Consider the following 24,436-nt stretch of genomic DNA (forward strand, 5'->3'; position numbering starts at 1 on the left):
GCTACAAGGCAGGTTATTTTATAGTCAAATTTTTTTAACACAGCTGATAAACATATTTAATATGGAAATAAAATACACAAAATCACAGCTAAAGGATAAGTTGTAAAGAAACAAAAATTTCTCTGTCTCTCTACTTCTCTAATGAAAATGATATTTTTTAACAGGTAAAATAACATAGCTTCCCAATTTTCTATTGTCACTTTTTCTTTTTAAACAGAGATGCTGTTCAGTTAAATGTGATTGCAACACGACAGCTTATTCTCCTTGCACAACAAATGAAGAATCTGGAAGTGTTCATGCATGTATCAACAGCATATGCCTACTGTAATCGAAAGCATATTGATGAAGTAGTCTATCCACCACCTGTGGATCCCAAGAAGCTGATTGATTCTTTAGAGTATGTTTGTTTGAAATTTATATACATTTACTTTGATCCCAAAAGAGGCCAAGGCGGGCAGATCATGAGGTCAGGAGTTCAAGAGCAGCCAGGCCAACATAGTGAAACCCCATCTCACTAAAAATACGAAAAAAATTAGCCAGGCGTGGTGGCAGGCGCCTGTAGTCCCAGCTACTTAGGAGGCTGAGGCAGGAGAGTTGCTTGAATCCCGGAGGTTGCAGTGAGCCGAGATGGTGCCACTGCACTCCAACCTGGGCAACACAGTGAAACTCTGTCTCAAAAAAACAAAAAACAAAAAAACAACCTTTGGATTCAAGTCCCTCCCTCTTCTCCTCACCCCACCCCATATACACGTGCACACACACACACACACACATACATTTATCTCTTCAAAAATTTTTGCATATCCCCTGCATTCTTATTGTATAGATTAATATCTAAATAAATGTTAATGAAGTCAATGTATAGTTTTCACTTTTGACCAAGTATAATGGTAATATTTGGAGGAAGGCTCCTGAACATCTTATTAGTGATATTAAGGGCTCTCTTTTTCAGGGAATCAATCTTAGCAACCAAGAAGTACCAATGGAGACCCATGACTGCCTGTTTAATAGCAAGGCTCTAATTTATCAAAGGATTCCCCTCACCACCCCCCAGCCATGGAGTATATATATAGAGGGGCCTTTAATTATTAGAGAATCAGAGGAATCATAGTCTTAATTCATAACCTTACTTTTTGTCTTTCTGAGGACTGAGATCCTGTCAGCAATTGTTACATGAAAATTATTTGTGAGTATTGATAGATAGGGATTAAATGAGGGAGTATATACCATGACCTTGTCCTCATTTGCTGCAGCTCAGGCTTTCTCATCAAACAGACAAGGTTCAGACAAGAAAAAGAGAGATCTTTTTTACTTTTACAATTATATAAACATTCCAGTATCCACCATATTTTCATGTTTGTTAATCCTTATATAATATCTTTGAATTTTTTCTCCTTTATTCTTCCCTCTTTTAGTCTTCTTTCTTTCCAGAGATTCTATCCACTTTGACTGCTTAGTTAACATCTGCTGCTTTCCCCTAAAATAAGCACAGTCTTTTCTTTAAGGCTTTCCTGGTAATATGAGGAAACAGATTGTAAAAAAAATGAGAAATTACCAAGACATTTTCATTGTAATTCCCTAATTTCTGTTTTCTCACTCATTTTCTTAGATGGTCCCAAATATCTACTTCATTTTCTTCATAGATCAATAAACAGAAATGTTTAATATCTGTGGGAAAAGTTGAGTGTGGAAGTTAATGGAGCATTTTACTTTTTCTCTTACTAACAATATATACAAACATTTGAGAAACTGAAAAAGAACTTGTAAGCTAATGCTGTATCTCCTTTCCTTGCTGCAAAGAAATCTAGCTAACAGATAATTTTAAGATAACTCATGGGTTTGTTCTGTAAACTCGTTCTAGTAATAAGGCTTACTAGCTCAAGTTTCTCCTGAGTTTAGGCAGGTTTTTTTTTCCTCATGTATCAACTATCCCTTTCATTTTTCAAATCATCTCCATGAGGTGGAATTTTTCCTAAGTTGGGTAGCAATTTCCCTTCAATTTAATTAATCTTCTTTTCCTTTCATATACAAAAAGTACTTCCATATACAGAAGAAAATTTTATCTTGATAATCTCCATTTTATGCTTTCTTATCAATTAGTATGGGTATCATTAGAGTATGACAATATACTGAGTCTACTTGCATACACAGCATTATTGACAAGAAGGAAAAACAAGTACATAACGTATTAGAATCAGAAGTTTAGGAAAAACCATGGACACCACCTAGTATATCGCCCTCCTTTTACAGATGAACAGAGTAGACCATTTCTTCAAAGAGAATTGGAGGAATTTTTTTGACTTCATAGTAGGTTGCTAATTGAATTTTTATAGCATGCTTCAATTTATTTTTATTGTTAATCATAGCATTTGTTAATCTCATTAGAGCATATGATTTGCAGTGCTGCACCTTAAATACTAGACCTTTTATGCCTTTTATGTTCATTATAAATGTATGTTAATTATAACTGTATATAATTAACATGTTACTTCATTAGGTGGTTATATACAGCTCTGTATTTCCTAACCTGCAAACTTCCAGAAGGTTTCAGATATATTTTGGAATTTATTTGGACTTTAGAGAGGGTATATAATTTATGTACTGTGTAATAAGAAAAAACTTTAACTTGATCTGGGTTAGTATCCCTGATCAAATACATGTAAAATATATGAATGTTTAAACTAAGTTGTATCAAAAAAAAAGACCATAAGTCAGTGTAGATCAGATTTTGCTATCCACTGTATGATTTATGAAAGAACTCTTAGTTTTCAGATCTTTTTGGATACAGAAATTGCAGATAAGGGATTGTGGACCTGTAGTTGATGTTTAAGAAAAATAAGGCTAAGTTCCATTTTTCAGTAAAAGTTGTCAAATGATTTGAGTCACAACAGCAGATATGTTTGAATGTGCTAAGTTCAATTAAGTAGCTTTTTATTTTATAGTAAAATATCTGGAAATATATTTGTATGCAATTTCTTTACCAGGTGGATGGATGATGGCCTAGTAAATGATATCACGCCAAAATTGATAGGAGACAGACCTAATACATACATATACACAAAAGCATTGGCAGAATACGTTGTACAACAAGAAGGAGCCAAACTAAATGTGGCAATTGTAAGGCCATCGATTGTTGGTGCCAGTTGGAAAGAACCTTTTCCAGTAAGTTGTTAGAAACCTTTATAAATAACTGGAGTTGAGAATTTTAAGTTGTAACTCTGTATAAAAAGAGCTGGCAGTTCTTTAAGAACAGGTATTATTTACTAAAGGTGAATTACCATGGCAAAGCTGTTTTGTGTTCATAGAGTTAATTTTATTGGTACTTTCATTTCTATAATGTGACGCTGGGTATATAGAAATGTAGATCAACATTTAAAAAATCCTAATTGAAAATTAAAAGCTGTGACATTTTCTCAAGTCAGAGGAGATTTGGTTTGTTTCTTAGTACCAAAAAGAGGCAGACCTTCCAAGAGGTAGACCCCTTCCTCTGTAGATCACAAAGTAAAAAAGGTACAGGGTGTTAGGGTATTTGTGAATTCCTGGAATGAGAGAAAGCAGAAATATAAACCAGTTGGGTCAATTGATTTAGGCAAAACCTAGGTCTGTGTAATGGTAGTAAGTGATAGCATCTGTTATTGCTTTGACAATTATTCTATTTTTCTCTGTTTTATTCATAATTTTGAGGAGGATTTACCATTTTCCCTAATCTCAGGATACTGAATTAGTAAATAGCATAAAATCAAACTTGAACAAGCTTAATTTTGCAAAAATATTCAACAATATAAACCCTCTTTTATAAATTTCTCTTTGCAGAGAGTTAATGGAAGAGTAGTAGGTAGCCCTTTGAAAATGATTGTACTCAATCATTTTTGATCCCAGAGGAAGACTGCTTCTGTTTGGGACTGGTAGAAATAGTCTGGCCTGAATCTAGTCTGTTTTTTAGTTTTTAGAAGACAGCTACCAAGTATATATTTGGGGTTGTAGAGTTCAAATAATAAATCTCTAGCTTCATAATGTTTCTAAGCTTCTCCCCCTTTTAAAATTTTTGGTATTAGGGATGGATTGATAACTTTAATGGACCAAGTGGTCTCTTTATTGCGGTAAGTAAACCTTTTGATTTATTTAATATTCTATACATTTTTCTGCTTTTTGTATATCTTTAAATATATATACACTATGGCTTATATATCTTAAGGTGTTGTTTTTAATTTCAACAAAGGCAGGGAAAGGAATTCTTCGAACAATACGTGCCTCCAACAATGCCCTTGCAGATCTTGTTCCTGTAGATGTAGTTGTCAACATGAGTCTTGCGGCAGCCTGGTATTCCGGAGTTAATAGGTATATGAGGTGACAATGTCGCTTATTAAATATATAGTAACTGAAAAGGGAAGACATAGCTATTGAGTAATGTTAATTAATCCCTCTATCCAGATATTGCCATACCAATATTTAGGCAATATCACTGCCAACTCCAAGAGTTGGTATTATCACAGACAATAGCAAGTGCTCCCATCAGTAGTAATGAAGAATTAATGTTAATGCTCATGTATTACTTACAGGATAGACAAGTTCACTTAAAAATGAAAAAAAAAAAAAAACCCTCCCCTAAGGATGATTTTTTAATCCAAACTAAAACTTGTTGAATATATAAAGAGCTGAAATTCACAGAATATGGTTTACATATATTAAACATGGTACACCAGAGCAGCTTTAATCAGCCCATGAACATCTTTCCTTTAAAAAATAATAGTAGCATTTACAGGTAACACTTAAACTTTAAACTTCCCAATAACTTTTTTTTTCTAGGTAGTAAACTACCCTTATTTTTGATAATCAGTATTTTCTGTCCTAAAAAAAGAGAGATAGGATTATATGAATATGTTGTTTCTGGCAAAAGGAAACTTAGTCCATAATTTTTTTTCAGCTAGATCCTCTGAAAATGAGCCAAGAAGAGCTGAGGTCATTTGTTGTTTTCCTCGTGTTTAAAAATAGACATTCCTGCTAATATAAGGAGGAAAAATGTGAAAGAAAAAAGTCTGTATTTTTTAAAATAAGTAATTATTTTTGGTAGGGGAAGAAGAAAGGGTAGTTGTAAATAGTCATTAAAGTAAAAACTAATCCTTTAAGGATAATTAAAAAAAAATATTATAGAAAAGGTGCCCATCATCCTCATGTCTTCTTGAATACTATGTAGGACTTAGATTGGATATGTTTGACCTCTTATTATGATTAATTGGTTTCATCTTTGTCTTTGCAGACCAAGAAACATCATGGTGTATAATTGTACAACAGGCAGCACTAATCCTTTCCACTGGGGTGAAGTTGGTATGATTTTACCTGTGTTTTTGAATGTTAGAATAAATCTTAAAGAACCAAGTTCTCTAAAGTTTTAATGTTAGAATACCTATGAGGCATTAAGGCCACTGAGTTACCAATTTGTTCTTAATTGTCGTCTTAGAAGTATTATCTACCAATACTACCTTGTGGTCCTTAATAATGTTTCACAAATTTAAAAATATCCTGCTGTCTATTCTTACCCACCCACCCTACCCTTGTCTAAGCCTTGCTGTTTTTCTCCTGCCATCTGCAGTAGCCCTCATAGATACCTATGGCATGGGAACAGTGCTTTTTTTCTCCCTTGTGAGCACCCTCAGTCTTAATGTTGCCTATCCATAGGCAGTATCACTTCTTACAAGAGGTGGTATATCAAGTGGTACCCAGAGTAATAAACGAAGGAGTTAGGAAGTAGGATACAGTTTGCCAGAATATTTTCTATTAACCTGTATTAATCTATTTAAATTCACAGATTCACAGCAGATATACATGTTCCTAGTTCTATAGGAATAGCATAACTTAAATAGGAATAGTTAAAACCCATTGAAATTGAGTCATTTTTAAATTGTTGGTTGATGAGTTCAAATTTAAAGTAAAATTTTTTTGGCATTGATTTAGTGATAGGTCTTATTTAACCTCTAATTGATTAATTACCCCTGCAGAACAATTTTGATTTCAATGTAAATTTTTTATGACATTTGTCCTAGGATTTTTCTGTGGCATTTTTATTTCAGTGTAAAATTGACCATTAGAGCATATAAGAAAAAGATAAAATCTAAGGTGATTTTAACTTTATGATAATTATTTTCAGTATTCTTTTAAGAATATTTAAACATTTTTAATGAGTTAGGTTTTTTGTAATCTTTTATTGTGTTATAAAGTTTAGTAAAAGCTGAAATTGAGCATTATATTTTAGTGACTATCTCAATATACATTTCTAGTAAAGTATTAATATAGATGATACTAGGTTTGATTGTGCTGACATTACATAGCCTGTATAAATTACAACAGAAGTTAATTTTGGGTTGTTTTAAGCCTGTTAATATATGTTAATTTGAGCATCTTAAGCAAAAGATGATTATTTTCCTTTTCTTTTTTAAGTAAGTACAGTAATAAGAGTCTGGAAAGAGGAACAGAAAGGAAGAAGCTATCGTGAGAGGTGAAATATAGAAAGTGACACTGTAAACTGACATAGGTAAAACATTAAAAGGATTTTAAGAGTGAATTTTAGCAAAAATTCATTCATCTAAAATTCATAAATAGCAGCAGTTATAAAACCACTTGAGTTTAGCAGTCTAATAACCATATTCTCTTAGCTACTAGAGAGTAGAAAAGTTTGTTTTTTAAATGTACGAACTCTGACATCTTTGGTAAAATATTTTGCATTATAAAAACATGATTTTTTTTTCAAAACTTCATTACATGGTTATTATCAAAGCTGTTACACAACTTTTCTTCTTCAGAGTACCATGTAATTTCCACTTTCAAGAGGAATCCTCTCGAACAGGCCTTCAGACGGCCCAATGTAAATCTAACCTCCAATCATCTTTTATATCATTACTGGATTGCTGTAAGCCATAAGGCCCCAGCATTCCTGTATGATATCTACCTCAGGATGACTGGAAGAAGCCCAAGGTAATGGTGACTAGCTCTGTCTTATCTGTTCCTCTGTTAAACAACCCATGCTTACACTAAAATGCATATTAACTCTGTATTTGTTTATGCTTATGATAAGGCTTAATAGCCTTTTGTGAATGAGAAGACTCTTGAATTTAAGACTTTGTCAGAAAAGCAAAGGTGTTGTAAGTCACTCTAATTTGTTTAAAGTTTGGATAAGTTATTGTCATGTATTGAATTCTCGGTCTTACTTTAGGCTTCTTTCTGAATAACAATATTTAAATTGCTTTGACGCTTATTTTTCCTACAGGATATTATGTAAGTCATTCCTTCAAGATGAATCCTTTAAACCAAGTATTCAGGTGCCCCAGTTTTAAGTTTAATTCCAACAGCCTATCGCATCATTATCGGAAGGGTGTCAGCCATAGAGTATCTGCATTATTGCTCGATTGCACTCATGTTGACAGGTCAGAAACCGTGGTAAGAAGAATAGCAGTAAATACACTATGTATTGGTAAGGTGGTGGCAGCTTGCTGGAGAGATGAAAAAAATCACTAGCATGAGCTTTACCTTTAGATTTACTCACCTGATTAATCACAATCAGAATGCTAGGACATTTCTTAGAATTTGGAGATCTTTGGGGACACTAACTATGGATCACATCGTATTGGGTCGTTCATCCTCCAAAATTCCATAATATAGGAAATGTCCTACATCATGGTTGTCATTGTTATTATAAGCTGAAATTGAGCCCTTCTCTCCCTCTTAAAAACCTAGGGATGAGTTTGTATAGGGGATTAAGGGCAAAAGTTTTGCTTTAAATGGATGGTGCAGTTTTATGTGAAAAATATAGGATGCTTCTAGGAAATTACTTGAAATATCTCAGCTGCCCATTCAGCTTATAATATGGTTATTTCAGTTTTTGACTAATTATCCAGGTTGGGAATGGCATAGTTATGAAAATAAAGTTAATAATAAACGGAAAACTTTGTTTTCTTATCATTGTTATAGCTTTTCTTTCTTTTTTTTGTTGAAATCCCGCAAACTTAAAGATCTCCTACTGTCTTTACCACACAATTACAGTGGAATATACTATTAAAATACTTAATTTTTTTTAACTACATTGGCATTACAGTGGAGTTGTTGATTGGAGAGTTCAGGATTTGAGTATTTTTGTATAAAGAAGATGCTGATCCCAGAACTTCCATCAACTACTCAAAAAATAAAAGTGAGGTAACTGCCAGTTACAGTGTATCAGGATCTGAGTTCCTTGTAGGTATTGTCTGTGGATTCACTTTTCCATGATGTTTCTAACCCTATATGTTAGCTAATTGAAATATGTGAGAGGTGTTGAACAACTTTAGAGCAGGTAAAGAAACATTTTCAGACTTTTCTAGAATGATCTGCAAAATGCAAGACTTGCCATTGGAAGCATTCTTCATGGCTAAAAAGCAGATGTAAATTCATGAATGGTGGCAGTGCATGCTTTCTTTATATTAATAAGGTTGTTATAATTTAGGACAGAAAAGTAAAAACTGGGTCAAAAAAAAACAGGTTAAATACATCACATTGCCTTACACGAAGAAAGAGGGCTTAGTAAAATTTAAAAAAAAATAAGTGAATAGCTGGTTTACTAAATGCTTCAGAGGAGATGTTGCTGCATAACAAATCATCTCAAACTTAGAAGCTAAAAACAGCAACAGTCATTTTATTATTTCCTTCAATTATTTCTGTCAGGATCAGGAATTTGAGAAAGAATCCACTGGGCAGTTTTGGCTTGGAGTCTTTCATGTGTTTGTGATCAGATGAAAGAGGCCGGTGGGCAGAGAGGCAATGGAACAGCAAGGGGACTGATGTTACTCTTTGTCGTGTCGTAAGGATCTCTCCATATAGCTCTTTGCAAGGATTAATGATAGCCTTAGGGGAATTAGACTTCTTATATAGCAGCTGATGGCTTCAAGGGGGAAGTCTTTTAGCAAGTAAGGTGGAGGCTGCGTTGCCTTTTCTGAGCTACCCCTAGAAGTCATGCAGCATCACTTTTGCCTCATTCTTCTAGTTAGAAGTGAGTCACAAATCTTCTTAAATTTTTTTTCATATGTTCATAATTTTATTTTGGTGCCTGACATAGCACATTTTTAAAAAATACCTCAAGTTCTAGGGTACGTGTGCACAACGTGCAGATTTGTTACATATGTATACTTGTGCCATGTTGGTGTGCTGCACCCATTAACTTGTCATTTACATTAGGTATTTCTCCTAATGGTATCCCTCCCCCCTCCCCCCACCCCACGACAGGCCCCCAGTGTGTGATATTCCCCACCCTGTGTCCAAGTAAGGGGATTTAGAAAGTGGTCAAGATGAAGGGTATTGTTGCCATCATTTTTGGAAAGTACAATCTGCTATAGTCAACCTTCTGGCCAAAACAATTCATATTTCTTCTACATGGAAAGGACAGTTGCTTCTTCCCCCCTCATCCTGCCTTCCCCCTCGCGCCTCCCCATCCCCACCACCGCCCCAGATCCCTGTGGCATCAGCTGGAAGGCAGGGTTTTGTCATCTAAATCTGGTCAATTGGCGGATGAGGCTCTTTAGGAGTGATTTTGTCAGCATAGCTCCTCAAGTATAGTTCCTCAATAATTGATATGTGAACTAAAGCAACGAGTTACTGACTGCCCATACGCCCATCATAAATTATGGTAAGCATAGGATAATGGCTTTAGACAGTTTTATTCAAAAAGAGAGAAATTGGGAGGCACCCAGCAAACACTGGTCTATAACATTTCTGAATTCCAGTCAGATATGTGTTGATGATTTCTTGATTAGGAGCTCAGTCTTATTCTCTGGGAGTTCTCTGAGGTTCTTGCCTCTGCCCTCTGAGTCATCCTTCCTTTTGCATAAAAACTGGCCTGTGGGCTCTGTGTGCAGCCAAGTAGCCTTCTTATCCTGCTTCCTGCCCATGAAAGGTTAGGGGATCAGGGCAGGAACTGGAAAGCTTCTCTTGTAAGTTAGGGCCATATAGTAAATATTTTAGGTTTAGCAGGACATGCGGTTTTTGTTGAAGCTGCTCATCTTTGCTGTTAAAAATGAAAGCAGCCATAGACAATAGGCAAATGAATGAATATGACTGGGTCCCAGTAAAACTTTATTTACAAAAACAGGTGGTGGGCTGGATTTGGTATATAGGCCCTGGTTTGCTGACCCTTGATATAGCAGTCTTTTCATTTTTTTTTTTCTTGTCTATCCCTTTACATGTAATCTGACATGATTGCTTAAAAATTGTGTGAGTTTCCGGTGTATCTGTTTTCAAGGAATCCAGCCTATTAGACGAAAACCATACCCATAAGTCTCTTTGACACAAACCCTTCTCTATCTTGGGTCCCCTGTGAGGTTGCTATGGGACAGCACTTTTAGATCTTAAATCCTTGCCTCTTAGATCCTGCCTTTTGAACAATAAGAGTTTCTGTTACACATTTCTTTAAGATCTGGAGAGTGCCTTTTGTCTGTCTGAAAGTTCTAGAAGGCACTGCCTAGGTCTTTCTAAAGTCTTAGCAAAGGATTCATCTTCCCCTACCCTGCTATGCTCAGAAACTGTTTCTTAAAGAATTCCTGGCTGACATTTTACATTTCCTCCAAATTCCACTCAAATAGTTAATTTTTTTAAGACCATCTTTGTCCTCTTTTGCCCTCTTTCAGCAAATTTCAGCTAGATCATTGAGTTTATTAGTACACTTTCTATATTCCATATAACCAGAGGTGACAGTTTGTTGTCCTCACTTCAAGCCCTCACCAACAGCTTTCTTAAAACCCTTTAAGGCTTCCATTAATAATGTTTTCCTGGTCCTTTCACATTTCACTACTGATCACCTCACAGGCCTTAGAGATTTTGTTTACCACTTGACCCTGAAGCCAATACCACATGTTTTAGGTTTTTATCATAGCAGCCCCTCCCAGTGTTGAGATCTGTGTTGAGATTTGTTAATCTGTTTTACATAACAAGTCACCTCAAACTTAGTGTCTTAAAGCAATCATTTTATTTGTGTGTCACAATATCTGTGGGTCAGGAATTCTAGAAGGGTTAGCTTGATGGTAATGGCTCAGGATCTTTCAAATGATTGTAGTCAGACAGGGACTGGAGGAGCTTTGCTGTGGAGGGAGTGGTAAAGGGGGGAAGGGGACAGAGTAGCTGGGGTGGCTGGGCATCTCTCTCTCTCCAGTAGTGTCAGACCCTCTCCATGTGGCCTCTCCATATGGACTAGTTTGAGCTTCCTCGCAGTATGGCAGCCTCAGGGGGAGTTGGACAGCATACACAGTGACTGAAGGCTTCAAGGGTGAGTATTCAGTGAGCAAGACAGAAAGCTCTACACCTTTCTGACCTAGCCTCGGAAGTCACATCATGTCACTTCCACCTCATTCTGTTGGTTCTAAGTTATTTTCAACTCTCATTGAGAAGACAGTCAAGGTGACATTGTATTGTAGGTGGGCATGTAGGATGGAGATAATATCATAGGCACCTTTGGAATTTAATATCTTTCCTAAATAGGAAACGTTAAGGAAACAGTCTTCTTACCTGAGGTTTGTGCTGTGTGAGGCTTTCTAAGTATCAAAGCAGGACAGATCCTTGACCTCCGGGAGCTTATAATCTGAATGCAACAAGGAATATAAAGGTTTTTTTACTTAGACAATTTTGTAAATGTTAAATACAAAGTCTTATAATTTATAATATTTCATTTGTTCAGAAATTTATTGAGCACAGTAATAGACTTTACACCTTATATTGGGGCCTTACTATGATGCCTAATTCTACGTTAAAGTGATGTCAGTCATGTCATTCATTTCATCCAGTTTACTCGTTTACATAATAATTCTGAATGTGAGCTAGATAAGCATCTGACCTGACATTTTTTTAAAAATGGCTCCATGATCTTATGTTTTGGTTAACTAGCATAACTTTATCTAGCTTAACTTCTCTAAACCAGGTATCTATTTTTAATCTGTGTACTTCTCAACTGGAGACATTTGACAACGTTTGCAGGTATTTTTAGTTATCACAACAGGGGGAGGGCTGCTACCAGCACCTAGAGGCCAGGGATGGTGACAAGCATCTTATAGCATGCAAGATAGCCCTCCACACGAAAGAATGATCAGACCCACAATATTTATAGTGCCAAGGTTGAGAAACCCTGGACTAGATAATCATTAAGATCTTGCCTTACTCTAAAGGACTGTGATTATTTTTTTAAATTGCCATAATAAAGAATAAATACATATTCAGAACATACCTGGCAATGTAGTCATAAACATCTGTTCTAAGGTATGTTTAACCAAGGAGTGATGGTGCAAAGTTTTACATTTCTTATTCCCCAATAGTTTTCAATCCAGTATTTTTGTTGCATGATAAATATTCTATAAATTTCACACACAAATACATGGCCTTTCAAATTTCTTCCCCCTCCCCAATTTTTTATTGCAATTATTTTTTGAATGGCTGAATTACTGATTGATGTTAGGGTGATTGTGTCACTTGAATGAATCTGAAGATAAGATTAGGTGAGAGAATTATCAGTGAACAAGAGTTAAGAAAAACTTTTTAATAAGGTATATATAGGAAAACCGTGTTAGCTGTGTGTGTGTGTGAGATTTAAGTGTGCTAAACTGGCGTGATAGTATATATTGATTTAGTGACAAACTTGTTGTATCTTTTTGTTTAGAAAAAAATAATCACCTAATCTTTTCTAAAAGCAGCATGTGTTTTTCCCCCTCAGATGCTTTTTATCTACAGAACTATCCCTGTCCAGAAATTGCCTTCGATGCTTGATAATTCGTTTTGTGTTTGAGATTTTATTTTGAAATTACTTTATTGGATGAAATATAGTTTTTGTTTACATAGTTTATATTGCTTCATTTTCTTCCAGTATTCTGGATTCAGAGTTTATTTCTAAATGTATTGAATGTGTTATCAGAAGTGCTTAGCTAATGATACTTTTTTGATTTTTTTCTCCTTATTTCTAATGTAATTTCCCTCCATGCCCCTCCCATTTCTAAAACCCCTAATTTTGAGACTGTCTAAACTATATGATACATATAATCCTAATCGTTATTATAATATAAATGAAATCTTTAAAAAGTACTTCTCCAAAAATTATTTTTCTGTTCACAGAAGTTGGGGTTTTTTTGGTGTTTGTTTTGTTTCAAAAAGTTCTTTCTTCCCTTTCCCTACTTATAATAAATATTATTGTATAGATGTTACTGCTCAAGTTACTGTTATGATATCAATGACTTACAGTGAGCCATGATATATAAAATGACAGATTTAAAGATTAAAGCTCCTTGTACTTTAAAAACAAAGAATCACAGTCTTTCTTTAAAGACACACTTTAAAAAGAGTGTCACACTCCTTTATTTCTGTAAGGATGAGTATTGGTGGGGTATGGAGAGGTGAGTGGATATCTATTTCAGATAGTTTTCAGCATGAGTCATTGATTTCACAGCACATCCAGATGATCAAGAGTGGCGCCAATCATTGTTAAAGAAAAGTTGTTTTGTTTTTTTAAATGAATAGAGTTGACTATGTGGCAAACGAATATTTCTGTATTCTTTGCTTCAGCAGTGCTGAAGAGTTGGAATTATAAATATAACACAGTATGTTATTAATTCACAGGAAATCTTAGCAAATGCAGCTGTGAATTAAAATGGAGTTTAAGGAATAGAAAGCAAGGAAATATTAATTGAATCCATTCATTTGCTTAGTATTTTATGTAGAAAATTTAAGAGTATTGTATACCCTTTGAGAATTAATTCTGTATATCAGCAGAACTCCTTTTAGGTGGTGTTAAATGCATTTGCTGCTGCTTTCAAAAAAAATTTATTTTCCTTTTGGATTTATAAATTGTTCGTCCAAGATGCAGAAATAGTCTTATTCCCTGCTGATTTGGTACACTTAATGATTAAATGTTATAATTTTAATACTAATGTCTATATTATAGGGGGAAACTTGCACCCTGGGTGGTGATAGGATTTTTCCTAATCTATACAAAATATGAATCTGTCAATTTTTCTTACAATACAGGATGATGAAAACAATAACTCGTCTTCACAAAGCTATGGTGTTTCTTGAATATTTCACAAGTAATTCTTGGGTTTGGAATACTGACAATGTCAATATGTTAATGAATCAACTAAATCCTGAAGATAAAAAGGCAAGCAATTATTTTCTGTTTTATATTAGAAAATAAGTAGCATACTAATTACAGAACTATTAGCAACCTGAGAAATATTTTCCACTGCTATTATGCAACAAGTAAGCCATTATTTATAGTCTCTCATAAAGCTTTAGTCATAATTGTTAGTGGTGAAATAAAATTGCTGTATCTTAACATTTCTAGTGTAAGTATTTTAGAGTGGCAAAGGTATTTTCAAAGCATGATTGAAATGTTGATTCTTTTTTTCCCTTAATGTTGGTTTCAGAGAGAATTTTATCTTTATGTGTTTTTCTTTCAAACACTTTGTTTTCTCTTGAGTTTTGAGGAAAAGCTTCTCTAAGAAACTGTTTTTTATAAACTCTTTTACTTTTTGTTATTCCACATTTTGCCCTTTGTTACTTTGGAACTTAAATTCTTTGTGTATGTTCTTTTTGAGCTTACTCTAGATGTTTTAACATGTATATCTAACACAGACTAAGTTAAGCAATATTTATAGCCTCCTTAATAATATTTAGAACCTTAAAATGTTTTAGTTGTGATTACCACTCCCACTCACTTAAAATGGTTGTATTAATACATTACTTCAGTTCTCTAATTTTTCTTTTTTTTTTGAGATAGAGTTTCGTTCTGTGCCCAGGCTGGAGTGCAATGGCACAATCTTGGCTCACTGCAACCTCTGCCTCCCGGGTTCAAGCGATTCTCCTGCCTCAGCCTCCCAAGTAGCTGGGATTACAGGCACATGCCACCACACCCAGCTAACTTTTGTATTTTTAGTAGAGACGGGGTTTCACCATGTTAGCCAAGCTGCTGGTCTGGAACTCCTGACCTCAGGTGATCTGCCCACCTCAGCCTCCCCAAGTGCTGGGATTACAGGCGTGAGCCATCACACCCGGCACAGTTCTCTATTTAAACCCCATGTTGAGATACTCTTTTGTTCATTTAGTTTTTATTTAGATTTCTCCCTCCCTCTCTCTCTCTCTCTCTCTCTATATATATATATATAAAATATGTATATATGTATACCAATATCTGTGTTTTCAGATTTTCTCCTTATGATCTTCTTTCTGCCTGAAATATATTCAGCATACCTAGAATATGTTTTACTAGGGAATCTGTTTTGTAGTGAATTCTGAGTTTTTGATTGTCTGATATGTGTGTTGTTTCACCCTTGGTTTTGGAACATGATTTCAGCACGTTAAAGAACTTTTTTGCTGGGCATAGTAGCTCATGCCTGTATCCCAATACTTTGGAGGCTGAGGTGGAAGAATGGCTTGAGGCCAGGAGTTCAAGACCAGCCTGGGCAACGTAGCGAGACCCATCTCCACAAAAATAAGAAAAAATGAGACAGGCATGGTGACATGTGCCTGTAGTCCTAGCTACTCAGGAGGCTGAGGTGGGAGGATCAGTTGAGCCCAGGAGGTCAAGGCTGCAGTGAGATGTGATCACGTCATTGCACTCCAGCTTGAACAATAGAGTGAGAGTCTCTCAAAAAAAAAAAAAAAAACTTTTTTATTTATATTCTGTCTTACGTTTTTGCTGTTGAAAAGTCGGTAGTTGGCTCTTCCTTTATAGGTGATCTGTTATTCCTGGCTCGTCTTCCATTTTCTCTTTATGTTTGCCGCTTGGCAGTATCACTATGATAGTGGGTGTAATTTTGAAAAATTTACCTAGATTGGATTGGGCTTTCTGAATCTGAGGTTTGGTGTCTTTAGGCAATTCAGAGAAATACTTAGCCAGTGTTTCTTCAAATATTGCCTCTTCACTATTCTTATATCGTCTTCCAAAATTCCTAGTATGTTAGATTATTCTGTTCTCCAAATCTTTTAACGTTAATTTCATATTTTGTATCTCAGTGTTTCTGGGCTAAACTCTAGATAATTTAAGATTCTGTGACAGTCTGCCAGCTGTGTCTAAACTATCCAATTGAATTTAGAGTTTTATTGTTTTATTTTCAGTTTTAGAAAGTATAATTTTTCAGATCTTATGTTTCTTAAACAGTCTCTAGAATTTTTTCTTGAAACATATTAAATATAATTGTTTTACATTCTGCTTCTGATAATTTAAACTTCCAGATGATTTGCAGCATCTGATTCTGCTATTACTTGAGCTAGGTCTCACCCATGGCACCTAATTTTTTAAAAAAATATTTGTTTGACTATAAATTTATATTCTTTGAGGATTTCTGTGAGAATTTTTTTGAAGCCAGGATTGAAAGTGCAGTTTTCTGATAAGGACTTGCCTTTGCTTCTACCAGTAGCCTAGTTAATTAGCTAGCTGGCATTTATAAGCCAGGGCCCCTTTAAAATATCTGATTAGGTTTTTAGCACAACTCAGATTAATGTAGGCCTTAAATAGACAGTAGGGGCCGGGCGTGGTGGCTCACACCTGTAATCCCAGCACTTTGGGAGGCCAGTGCTGGGATAACTTGAGCTCAGGAGTTCGAGACCAGCCTGGGCAACAAAGTGAGACCCTCTCTCTACAGAAAAAAAAAAAGAAAAATTAGCCAGGTGTGGTGGCGCATGCCTGTAGTCCCAACTACTTGGGAGGCTGAGGTGGGAGGATGGATTGAGCCTAGGAGGCAGAGGTTGCAGGGAGCTGAGATTGTGTCACTGCACTCCAGCCTGGGTGACAGAACGAGACTCCGCCTCAGATTTGGTTCATTACAGTTTCTCAAGAGTTTCTTTTTTCATCCAGTGCCAGCTTCCTTTCTCTTCCCACTTATTTATTTTCATAATGTTTTATTTAACCTAATATATAATCAAAAATATTGTTTGAACATATCAAAAACCTAAAAATTATTTAAAGGATATTACTTTCTGTTTTTTCACACTGAGCCTTCAAAACCCAGAGTGCATTTTATACTCCACTGCATGTCTCAGTTTGGACTAGCCATATTAAAAGTGCCCAAGAGGCACAGGTGGGTACAGAAACAGAAGCCTGTACTGCCTGCAGAACCATGAGCCAGTTAAACCTTTTTATCTTTACAAATTACCCATTCTCAGGTAGTTCTTTGTAGGGTTGCGAGAATGGACTAATGCACCTAATCACTACCTCCTCTGTCTTCCCAGAGGGAAAAACTCTTGAATTCTAACACTAAATATTAGTTTTACCTATTTTTGACTTTATATAAATGGTATTATACAGTATTTTTTCATTCTTCTGTTGATAGACATTTGAGTTATTTCCAGTTTCTGGCTATTAGGAATAATTATCCTATGAACATTCTTTATGTCTGTATGTACACATTTGTGTAGGGTATATACCTAGAAATAGGATAGCATAGGGCATTCATATGTTCAGTTTAGCAGGTAATGGCAGTTTTCCAAAGTGGTTGTATCAGTTTACATTCCAGAGGACAGTGTATGAGAGTTCCTGTTAATCCACATCCTCCATAACACTTGGCCTTTTAATTTTGATTTTTAATTTTAGCAACTTAGGTGATATATAGTGGTATAACAAAATGATTTTAGTATACATTACCTAGTACATAAAATGTTTATTTAAAAATAGTTTAAAAAAAGTAATTAATCCTATTGGAAAATAGATTAGAGAGATGAACAGTTTACAGAAAATGATTCCCAAGTATTTGAAAAGATACTCAGCTTTACTCAGTGGAAATGCAGACTAAAGTTAGACTGGGATATTATTTACTATTTATCAAATTTACAAAAAGGCAGACTTGGACAATGTACTCTGGTGAGTTCCTGGACAAATCAGCATCTTTACACATTGCTGGTAGAACGATATGGTGTATGTTTCTCCATTCTTTTATTTTCAGTCATTTTGTATCTTATCTTTTAGATATGTCTTTTGTAAGCAGCATATAGTTAGTTGTAAGCAGCATAGAGCTGTTAGTTTTTATTTTCAGTCTGACAATTTTTGACCTTTAATTGGAGAACTTAACCCCTATGTAATTCCTATCATTTTAGATTTAGTCTGACTAGTAGTGCTTTGTATTTGTCACTCTGGTTTTAAGTTCTTTTTTCTTTTTTTTTTGGCCGCCCTTTAGATTATGTTTTGAATAATTTAATATTTTCCCATCTATATGTGTTGCATAGAATTATGTTCCTTTTTGGTTTAGTAGGTTACTCTAGAGATTACAATGTCCTTTAATTTAGCAAGGTCTAATATAAATTGATACTTTTATCCTTCTCTGATAGTGAAGGATCTGTTACTGTTATTAGGTTGGTGCAAAAGTAATTGCGGTTTTGGCCGTAATGCATGTTTTAATTCTATATATATATTAAGCCACACAAGACAGTATTTTTATTGCAGCTTATGCAATAAATATTCATACAGATTTACCAGCGTAATTGTCCTTTTATTGCTCTTTATTTCTTCCTCCATCCCCAGACATAAATCTAGAATCATTCTCCTGCCTAAAGAATATCCTTAAGTTTACTTTCTCTAACATGGGTTTTCTGCTGATGTCAGATTGTCTCAGGTTTTATTCTCTGGAAATATCTTTATTTCACCTTTATTTTTCAAGGATATTTACACTGGCATAGAGTTTTATTTAGGACTTATTTTCATTGAGTACTTGGAAAACATCTCTGTCTTTTGGCTTTCATTGCTTCTGTTGAGAAGTCAACTTACAGTCTAATAGTTGTTCTTTTGGAGGTAATCTATAGGACCTTTTTCTGACTCTCATATGCCTAGATGTGTGTGGGGGCAGGGATGGGGGGAGTGGGAGTTGTATTTGTGTTTTGAATTCGTGACTTGGTTTCTTATTTTTGGAAAATTTCCAGGCATTGTCTTCTCAGATACTGCTTCTCTTCCTTTTTTTTTTAAATAACTGTTCTTATGGGATTCCCAATAACATACACATATACCTTCTCAAAATGTTTCCTAAGTCTTCATTTTAATGCAGAGTTACTGCATTTTTATATTTTACTGAATTTTTTATAGTAGCTTTCCCTTCCTAGAATTGGCTATTTTTAGATAAGTGATGGTATATACTGAATAATATCTTTGTAACTCCAAAAAATTATCTTATTATATGCTAAGGAGCACTGAGCAATGCATAGCCCTCTTACTTTGCCATAACATTTCTGAAGGCTTTCTTTTCTGGATTTACCTATCCTTCTCATCAAATAATCTAATTACTGTTATCCAAACTCCTTAGCCAGCTTTCATAACATATCTTGATGTCAGAGAATTTGTTTTCATAACGCCTCTTGATGTCAGAAGTATTCTCCAGGAAAATTAGTCTGTTCAGTAGGCATGATGTACAGGAAGAGAGAAGAGACTGCAGGTAGAAAGGAACTGGAAATGTATTAGTACGTGCGTAAAGTAGTGAGGAATACATAGATCTATGTGGACAATATAATTCTGTCTTTTTTTTCTTTGTTTAGCAAAATGGTACAGGCTTTTTTCTTCCTATATTTAACCTACTTCTCTTTAAATGCTGACATTAGTTTCCAGATTATCTTCTCAAATGCTTCCATGTTTAATGGATGGTATGAACTAGGAATACAAACTTTTCAGTGACTAGCAGTAAGATTTCAGAAGTTAATTCTGTATTTAAGAATTTTGTAATTATGTCACTTGGAACTGGCCTTTAGAAAAAGTGTGAATTTCTGACTGGTTGTGAGAAAAATTAGTCAAGAAAATAATCAGTAATTTTTTTGTTAACGTAGACCTTCAATATTGATGTACGGCAGTTACATTGGGCAGAATATATAGAGAACTACTGCTTGGGAACTAAGAAGTACGTATTGAATGAAGAAATGTCTGGCCTCCCTGCAGCCAGAAAACATCTGAACAAGTGAGTTTGATGCATGGATTTGATTGCTTCTTGTCTTCCTCATGAAATATTCCACAATTTTTTTGGTAAACTGGTATATTGAATAAAAGATACTGCTAGTAATCTATTATATTTAGGAAAAGTACTTACCTTTGGACTGGACCTATGGTAGTATTACTTTAGCCTGAGATTGTTGAAACTTAACTGTCTTCATCAGTTTGTATCTTTCTTAGTATGAAGTTCAGGTGGAATTGAGTTTCAGAAATTACTATTACGTTTCTTTGTATTGCTACTTAAGAAGTAAAGATATTAGAAGAAAGATAGTTTAGATAATCTATTTTAAAGGTTTGTGTTTTTGTTTTAATCCTCAATAATCTTTGGAGGAAGAGAAGAGAATACATTATTCGGCATGGAATTTTTTTTCTTATATAAAATAGAGCTATATCTTTATCTCTTTATACAAGTAACACACTGGTTTTTTTTTAATACTTAGAAAATAGGAAAAATCACTGGTAATCTATCATTCAAAGATGCAGATAATTTTTAATGATAATCTCTTATATTTGTAGTGCTTTTTAATATGATTTTTATGACACTTTTTAAGACTTTCACATTATTATCCCTCTCATGCCTCATAACTCTGTGCGACTTTGCAGGGCAGCCAGTTCTATAGATGAGGAAATTGAGGCTTAGGAAAGTTATATTTGCCTAAGCCATATTGTATTGAGTGGCAAAGCAAACTAGAATATTGATCTTTGACTCCATATTCGAAGCTCTTTTCTCTACATCATTTTTCTTACATTGCCGTCCTATCTTGCACTGCCTGCTGAAGTCAGTATAATTTATGTAACATTATTACATATCTAAAGGTTTGTATTTCTTTCAAACACCATCAGAAACATCAACATTTTTTGAAACATGAGCTGAAACATGAGAGTAACATATTGTTACTCTTTGAGAAAAGGGAAGATCCTCCTTTATCAAGTTAATGCCATGTTTTATGCTTGGATAAGGGCTTGTCCACTTGGCCTTTGATCTTGTGACTGTCAGCTGTAACTGAAACAGTAAGTTACTTGTCTGACAACTTGTAAGCAACTAAAGATGTCAAAAAAAAAAAAGTTTGCTCTATTTTGTCTGTACTGTGATGTATGTAATGAATGAACCTTTTTAGATTAGATGGGAAGCTCTAGAAATTCAAGGTACATATCTGTTTTACCTACAGTATACTTAATGCCTATCATAAGTTTCAAATTAATATGGATTTGAGCTTTGATTAAAAACTCAGTATTAATTAGCTGCCATCTAACAATACTTTATTCTAGAAAATACTGTCTAACATATCTCTTGATTTGCTTTCCAGGTTGCGGAATATACGTTATGGTTTTAATACTATCCTTGTGATCCTCATCTGGCGCATTTTTATTGCAAGATCACAAATGGCAAGAAATATCTGGTACTTTGTGGTTAGTCTGTGTTACAAGTTTCTGTCATACTTCCGAGCATCGAGCACTATGAGATACTGAAGACCAAGGATTCAGCATTAGAACATCTATACATATGGTGATCTAAATGTACAAAATGTAAAATGTACTTAAGTCATCTCACTTTTTGTCAAGACATTAAACCATCTTAGATCGGAGTGTGAAGTAAATTATGGTATATTTTATGTAACATTTTAATGTTTATGCTCATAAAACTTAGTGAACACACTGTGTTATGCCAGCTCAAATCTACAGTAGCCACCAAAACCATGACTTAATATTTTGAGCCCTAGAAGAAAGGGGGGGTGTGCTGAGGACAAGAGTGGGGAAATAGGAACACTGACCAGTATAACTGTGCAATTCTGGAACATATTAATTAAAATATGCCTTAACATATAGTGAATTTCTAATTCTAATGTTCAGTGCAATGGAAGACATTTATTTGGACAGTAATACTAGCAAAGTTGGTAGATATTTGATTCTTCATTTTTTGTTTTTTTCATTAGTTGAAGTGGGTTTTAGTTTTGTTAAAATTATAACCAACCTATTTTCACATCATTCTGTAAGTTAAATGATATCAAACATGAAAGACATGTTCTCATTTTTCTTTTTCTGATTAAATGTCTGATGCATATCATTTTTCTATAAGTAATCAGTTGCTTTTAAAATCAGAAGGCTATATTATTCTAATGACCCTATTCGATCTAAATGGGTTTGAGAATCCATATCAGCAACATACGTGTTTTTTGACAGAAAGTGAAAACAAATTCCGTAAAACTGTTAGTATCAAAAAGAATAGGAATACAGTTTTCTTTTCCACATTATGATCAAATAAAAATCTTGTGAGATTGTTTATGTTTTGAAGCAGGAGGATTTCTTGAGATTTGATGGAAGTGGGAGTTGGGAAGGATTCACCATACTTGTGTTCTCCTCCCTTTATAAATTTTATTCATAGGACTTTTAAAAGGCTTGTGCTATCTTTCCAATGAAAACTGAAAGTGCATTATTATGGAAGAATGTATTTGCAGGTAGTAATAGCATTAAAAAATGTACTCGTGTGTAAACACATACTAATTTTGACCTTGAAAGATGAATTCCTTCAAGAAAAATAAAATAATGCTTAAGATAATGTGTATGAAATTAAATAAAGGACTTTATTTACATACTACATAAGGTAGCAAACTGTTGAATGAGTTTGAAGGTATCACTTATTTTTTATGCATGTGGCTTTAGCTTTAGAAAGAAATGCATTATAGAAACAAGTAATAGCAAGAAAATTGATGTATATTTTAATGATACATTAAAATTCCCTTTTAATCATAATAGTTTACTTACTGTTTTAACATAATTTGATTTAACAAATTGTTCAGCATAACACTTCTAATTAAGTTTATCAAGTTGTACTGTATTAGATAATCAGCAGTGTATCTGGAGTGTGTTTAAAGAGAACAGTTCGCAATACAAAAAGTTACATGGAGCTTTACATCTTAACTTTCTTTGTCAATTTAAATGCAATGTATAAAAAGTTTATTTTGCTATTGTGAAAAACTAAATGTAAAGGAAATCACCTACTTTCATGCAGGTGTATAATCTTGAAAAGGAAAAATGCTTCCATGATGAAGCCAGATTTTCTGTAGTAAAACTTTTAAATATTATTTTAAAAGAAATATGTATATAAATATCTCTATATTCTTTGGAATGATACTAAAGTCTCTGGTCTAGGACCATACCTTATATAAAGGTATAAGAGACCATGACAATGTCTGAAAATGGAATAGATAATGATGCCTTTTATTTAAAGTGGCCCACATAATATACATTGAGTACTCCATCTCTCCAAATGTATTTCCATAATGTGTTGAAAACATGCTAACATTTGTATGATTTTTATACTTCTGCCGAATAGACTTAGAATCAGATGAATTGTCTATGTGTCTTGCAAAAGAGTTGGGGACAACTTGGGCAGGCCTATGAAGTGCATAGGGAGTGTATGTCTTCTGAATGGTTTTATTGTTCTTGTAATCTAGCTTAAAGAAATGTTAACTGGGAGGGTGCTGAGGCCACTCACTGCATTAATTTTGTGTGTTTAGAGTTCTGTTGTCAAAAGAAAACTAATGAATAAATTAGTTTGTCTTTCTAGAATTTAAAGTTCTAAGATTAGTATAAAGAGTATATAGATTGTTAATTCCCACCAGCTAGACTTTGAACTTAAGTCAGACTTAAAGATTTGAGAAATTATTTGTGTCATTTACTAGACGTGATTTTTTTAGTTCTGTTTGATTATATTTCCTACACAAACTTACTTCTTATTTAACAGGATAGCCTACTAAATTAAATGTTTCTTATTTCACTTAACTCATTTGATTAAACTGTATTCTGAAACATTTGGGGTTTTTTCCCCCTATTCAGTTTTAATCTTGGAATATGCATTTGTAAATTGTGATGTCATTGAGACTATATTTATATTTGACTTGGCAACATTAACATGTCCTAAGACTTAGTGTAGAGAAGCTTGGCAGTACGTTCTTTGACTTAAGGATGGCATAAAATAATCATTTTTGAACCTGTGTAATAAAGCTTGAAAGCAGGGAAAAGAATTTCCTTTTCCCCCTTTTTTGTGTTGTCTATAGGAGTTAACTTGGGATTGTTTTGTGGGTTTTTGTTTGTTTTAAATGTAAATTGAGAATCTTTTATAAGAAATAAAAGCATTATTGGGTGCCTTTGTTTGTAAACCAAAAAGTAATAAATGAATCCCTATATTTCCATTGTAGTATTTATTGTATTTTTATGTTCTGAAAATTACCCATGGAACAATATGCTTAGGATTACAGGAAGCAGTCCTTACTTACACTTCTTGTCTGTTTTAGGTGTAGTTGTTAATTCTTATGTCCTAATTTTATTTAATTCTGAGTTGCTTACACAGCATTTTAGGGAAAGCATACAGGCAGGATGAACACTTTGTGTTAAAGTGTTATTTTTATGTATTACCTGGAATGAGGCAGGTTTTTTTCTGTTTTCTAAAAAGAGTAACCAAGATACCTCCAGGGTGTCATTAGGTTC

At 34.2% G+C, this 24,436-nt stretch overlaps 1 protein-coding gene across 4 annotated transcripts in view; it reads left to right on the top strand.

Moving 5' to 3' along the window:
- Positions 1-24,141, top strand: part of FAR1 (fatty acyl-CoA reductase 1) — a 58,494-nt gene extending 34,353 nt beyond the window's left edge. For 3 of the 4 annotated variants that reach the window (XM_004050734.5, XM_055356600.2, XM_063710989.1), the window contains 9 exons: positions 218-397; positions 2,985-3,162; positions 4,056-4,100; positions 4,220-4,338; positions 5,258-5,325; positions 6,798-6,969; positions 14,017-14,146; positions 19,789-19,916; positions 21,256-24,141. In XM_004050734.5, coding sequence (XP_004050782.1) covers positions 218-397; positions 2,985-3,162; positions 4,056-4,100; positions 4,220-4,338; positions 5,258-5,325; positions 6,798-6,969; positions 14,017-14,146; positions 19,789-19,916; positions 21,256-21,418 — 1,183 coding nt within the window. In that variant the 3' untranslated portion in view covers positions 21,419-24,141. Of the gene's footprint in view, positions 1-217; positions 398-2,984; positions 3,163-4,055; positions 4,101-4,219; positions 4,348-5,257; positions 5,326-6,797; positions 6,970-14,016; positions 14,147-19,788; positions 19,917-21,255 lie in introns of all 4 variants that reach the window. The other variant, XM_019037369.4, reaches the window with a different exon arrangement.
- Positions 24,142-24,436: the final 295 nt, after the last annotated feature.

The sequence above is a fragment of the Gorilla gorilla genome, chromosome 9, assembly GCF_029281585.2.
Source record: "Gorilla gorilla gorilla isolate KB3781 chromosome 9, NHGRI_mGorGor1-v2.1_pri, whole genome shotgun sequence".
Taxonomy (NCBI): domain Eukaryota; kingdom Metazoa; phylum Chordata; class Mammalia; order Primates; family Hominidae; genus Gorilla; species Gorilla gorilla.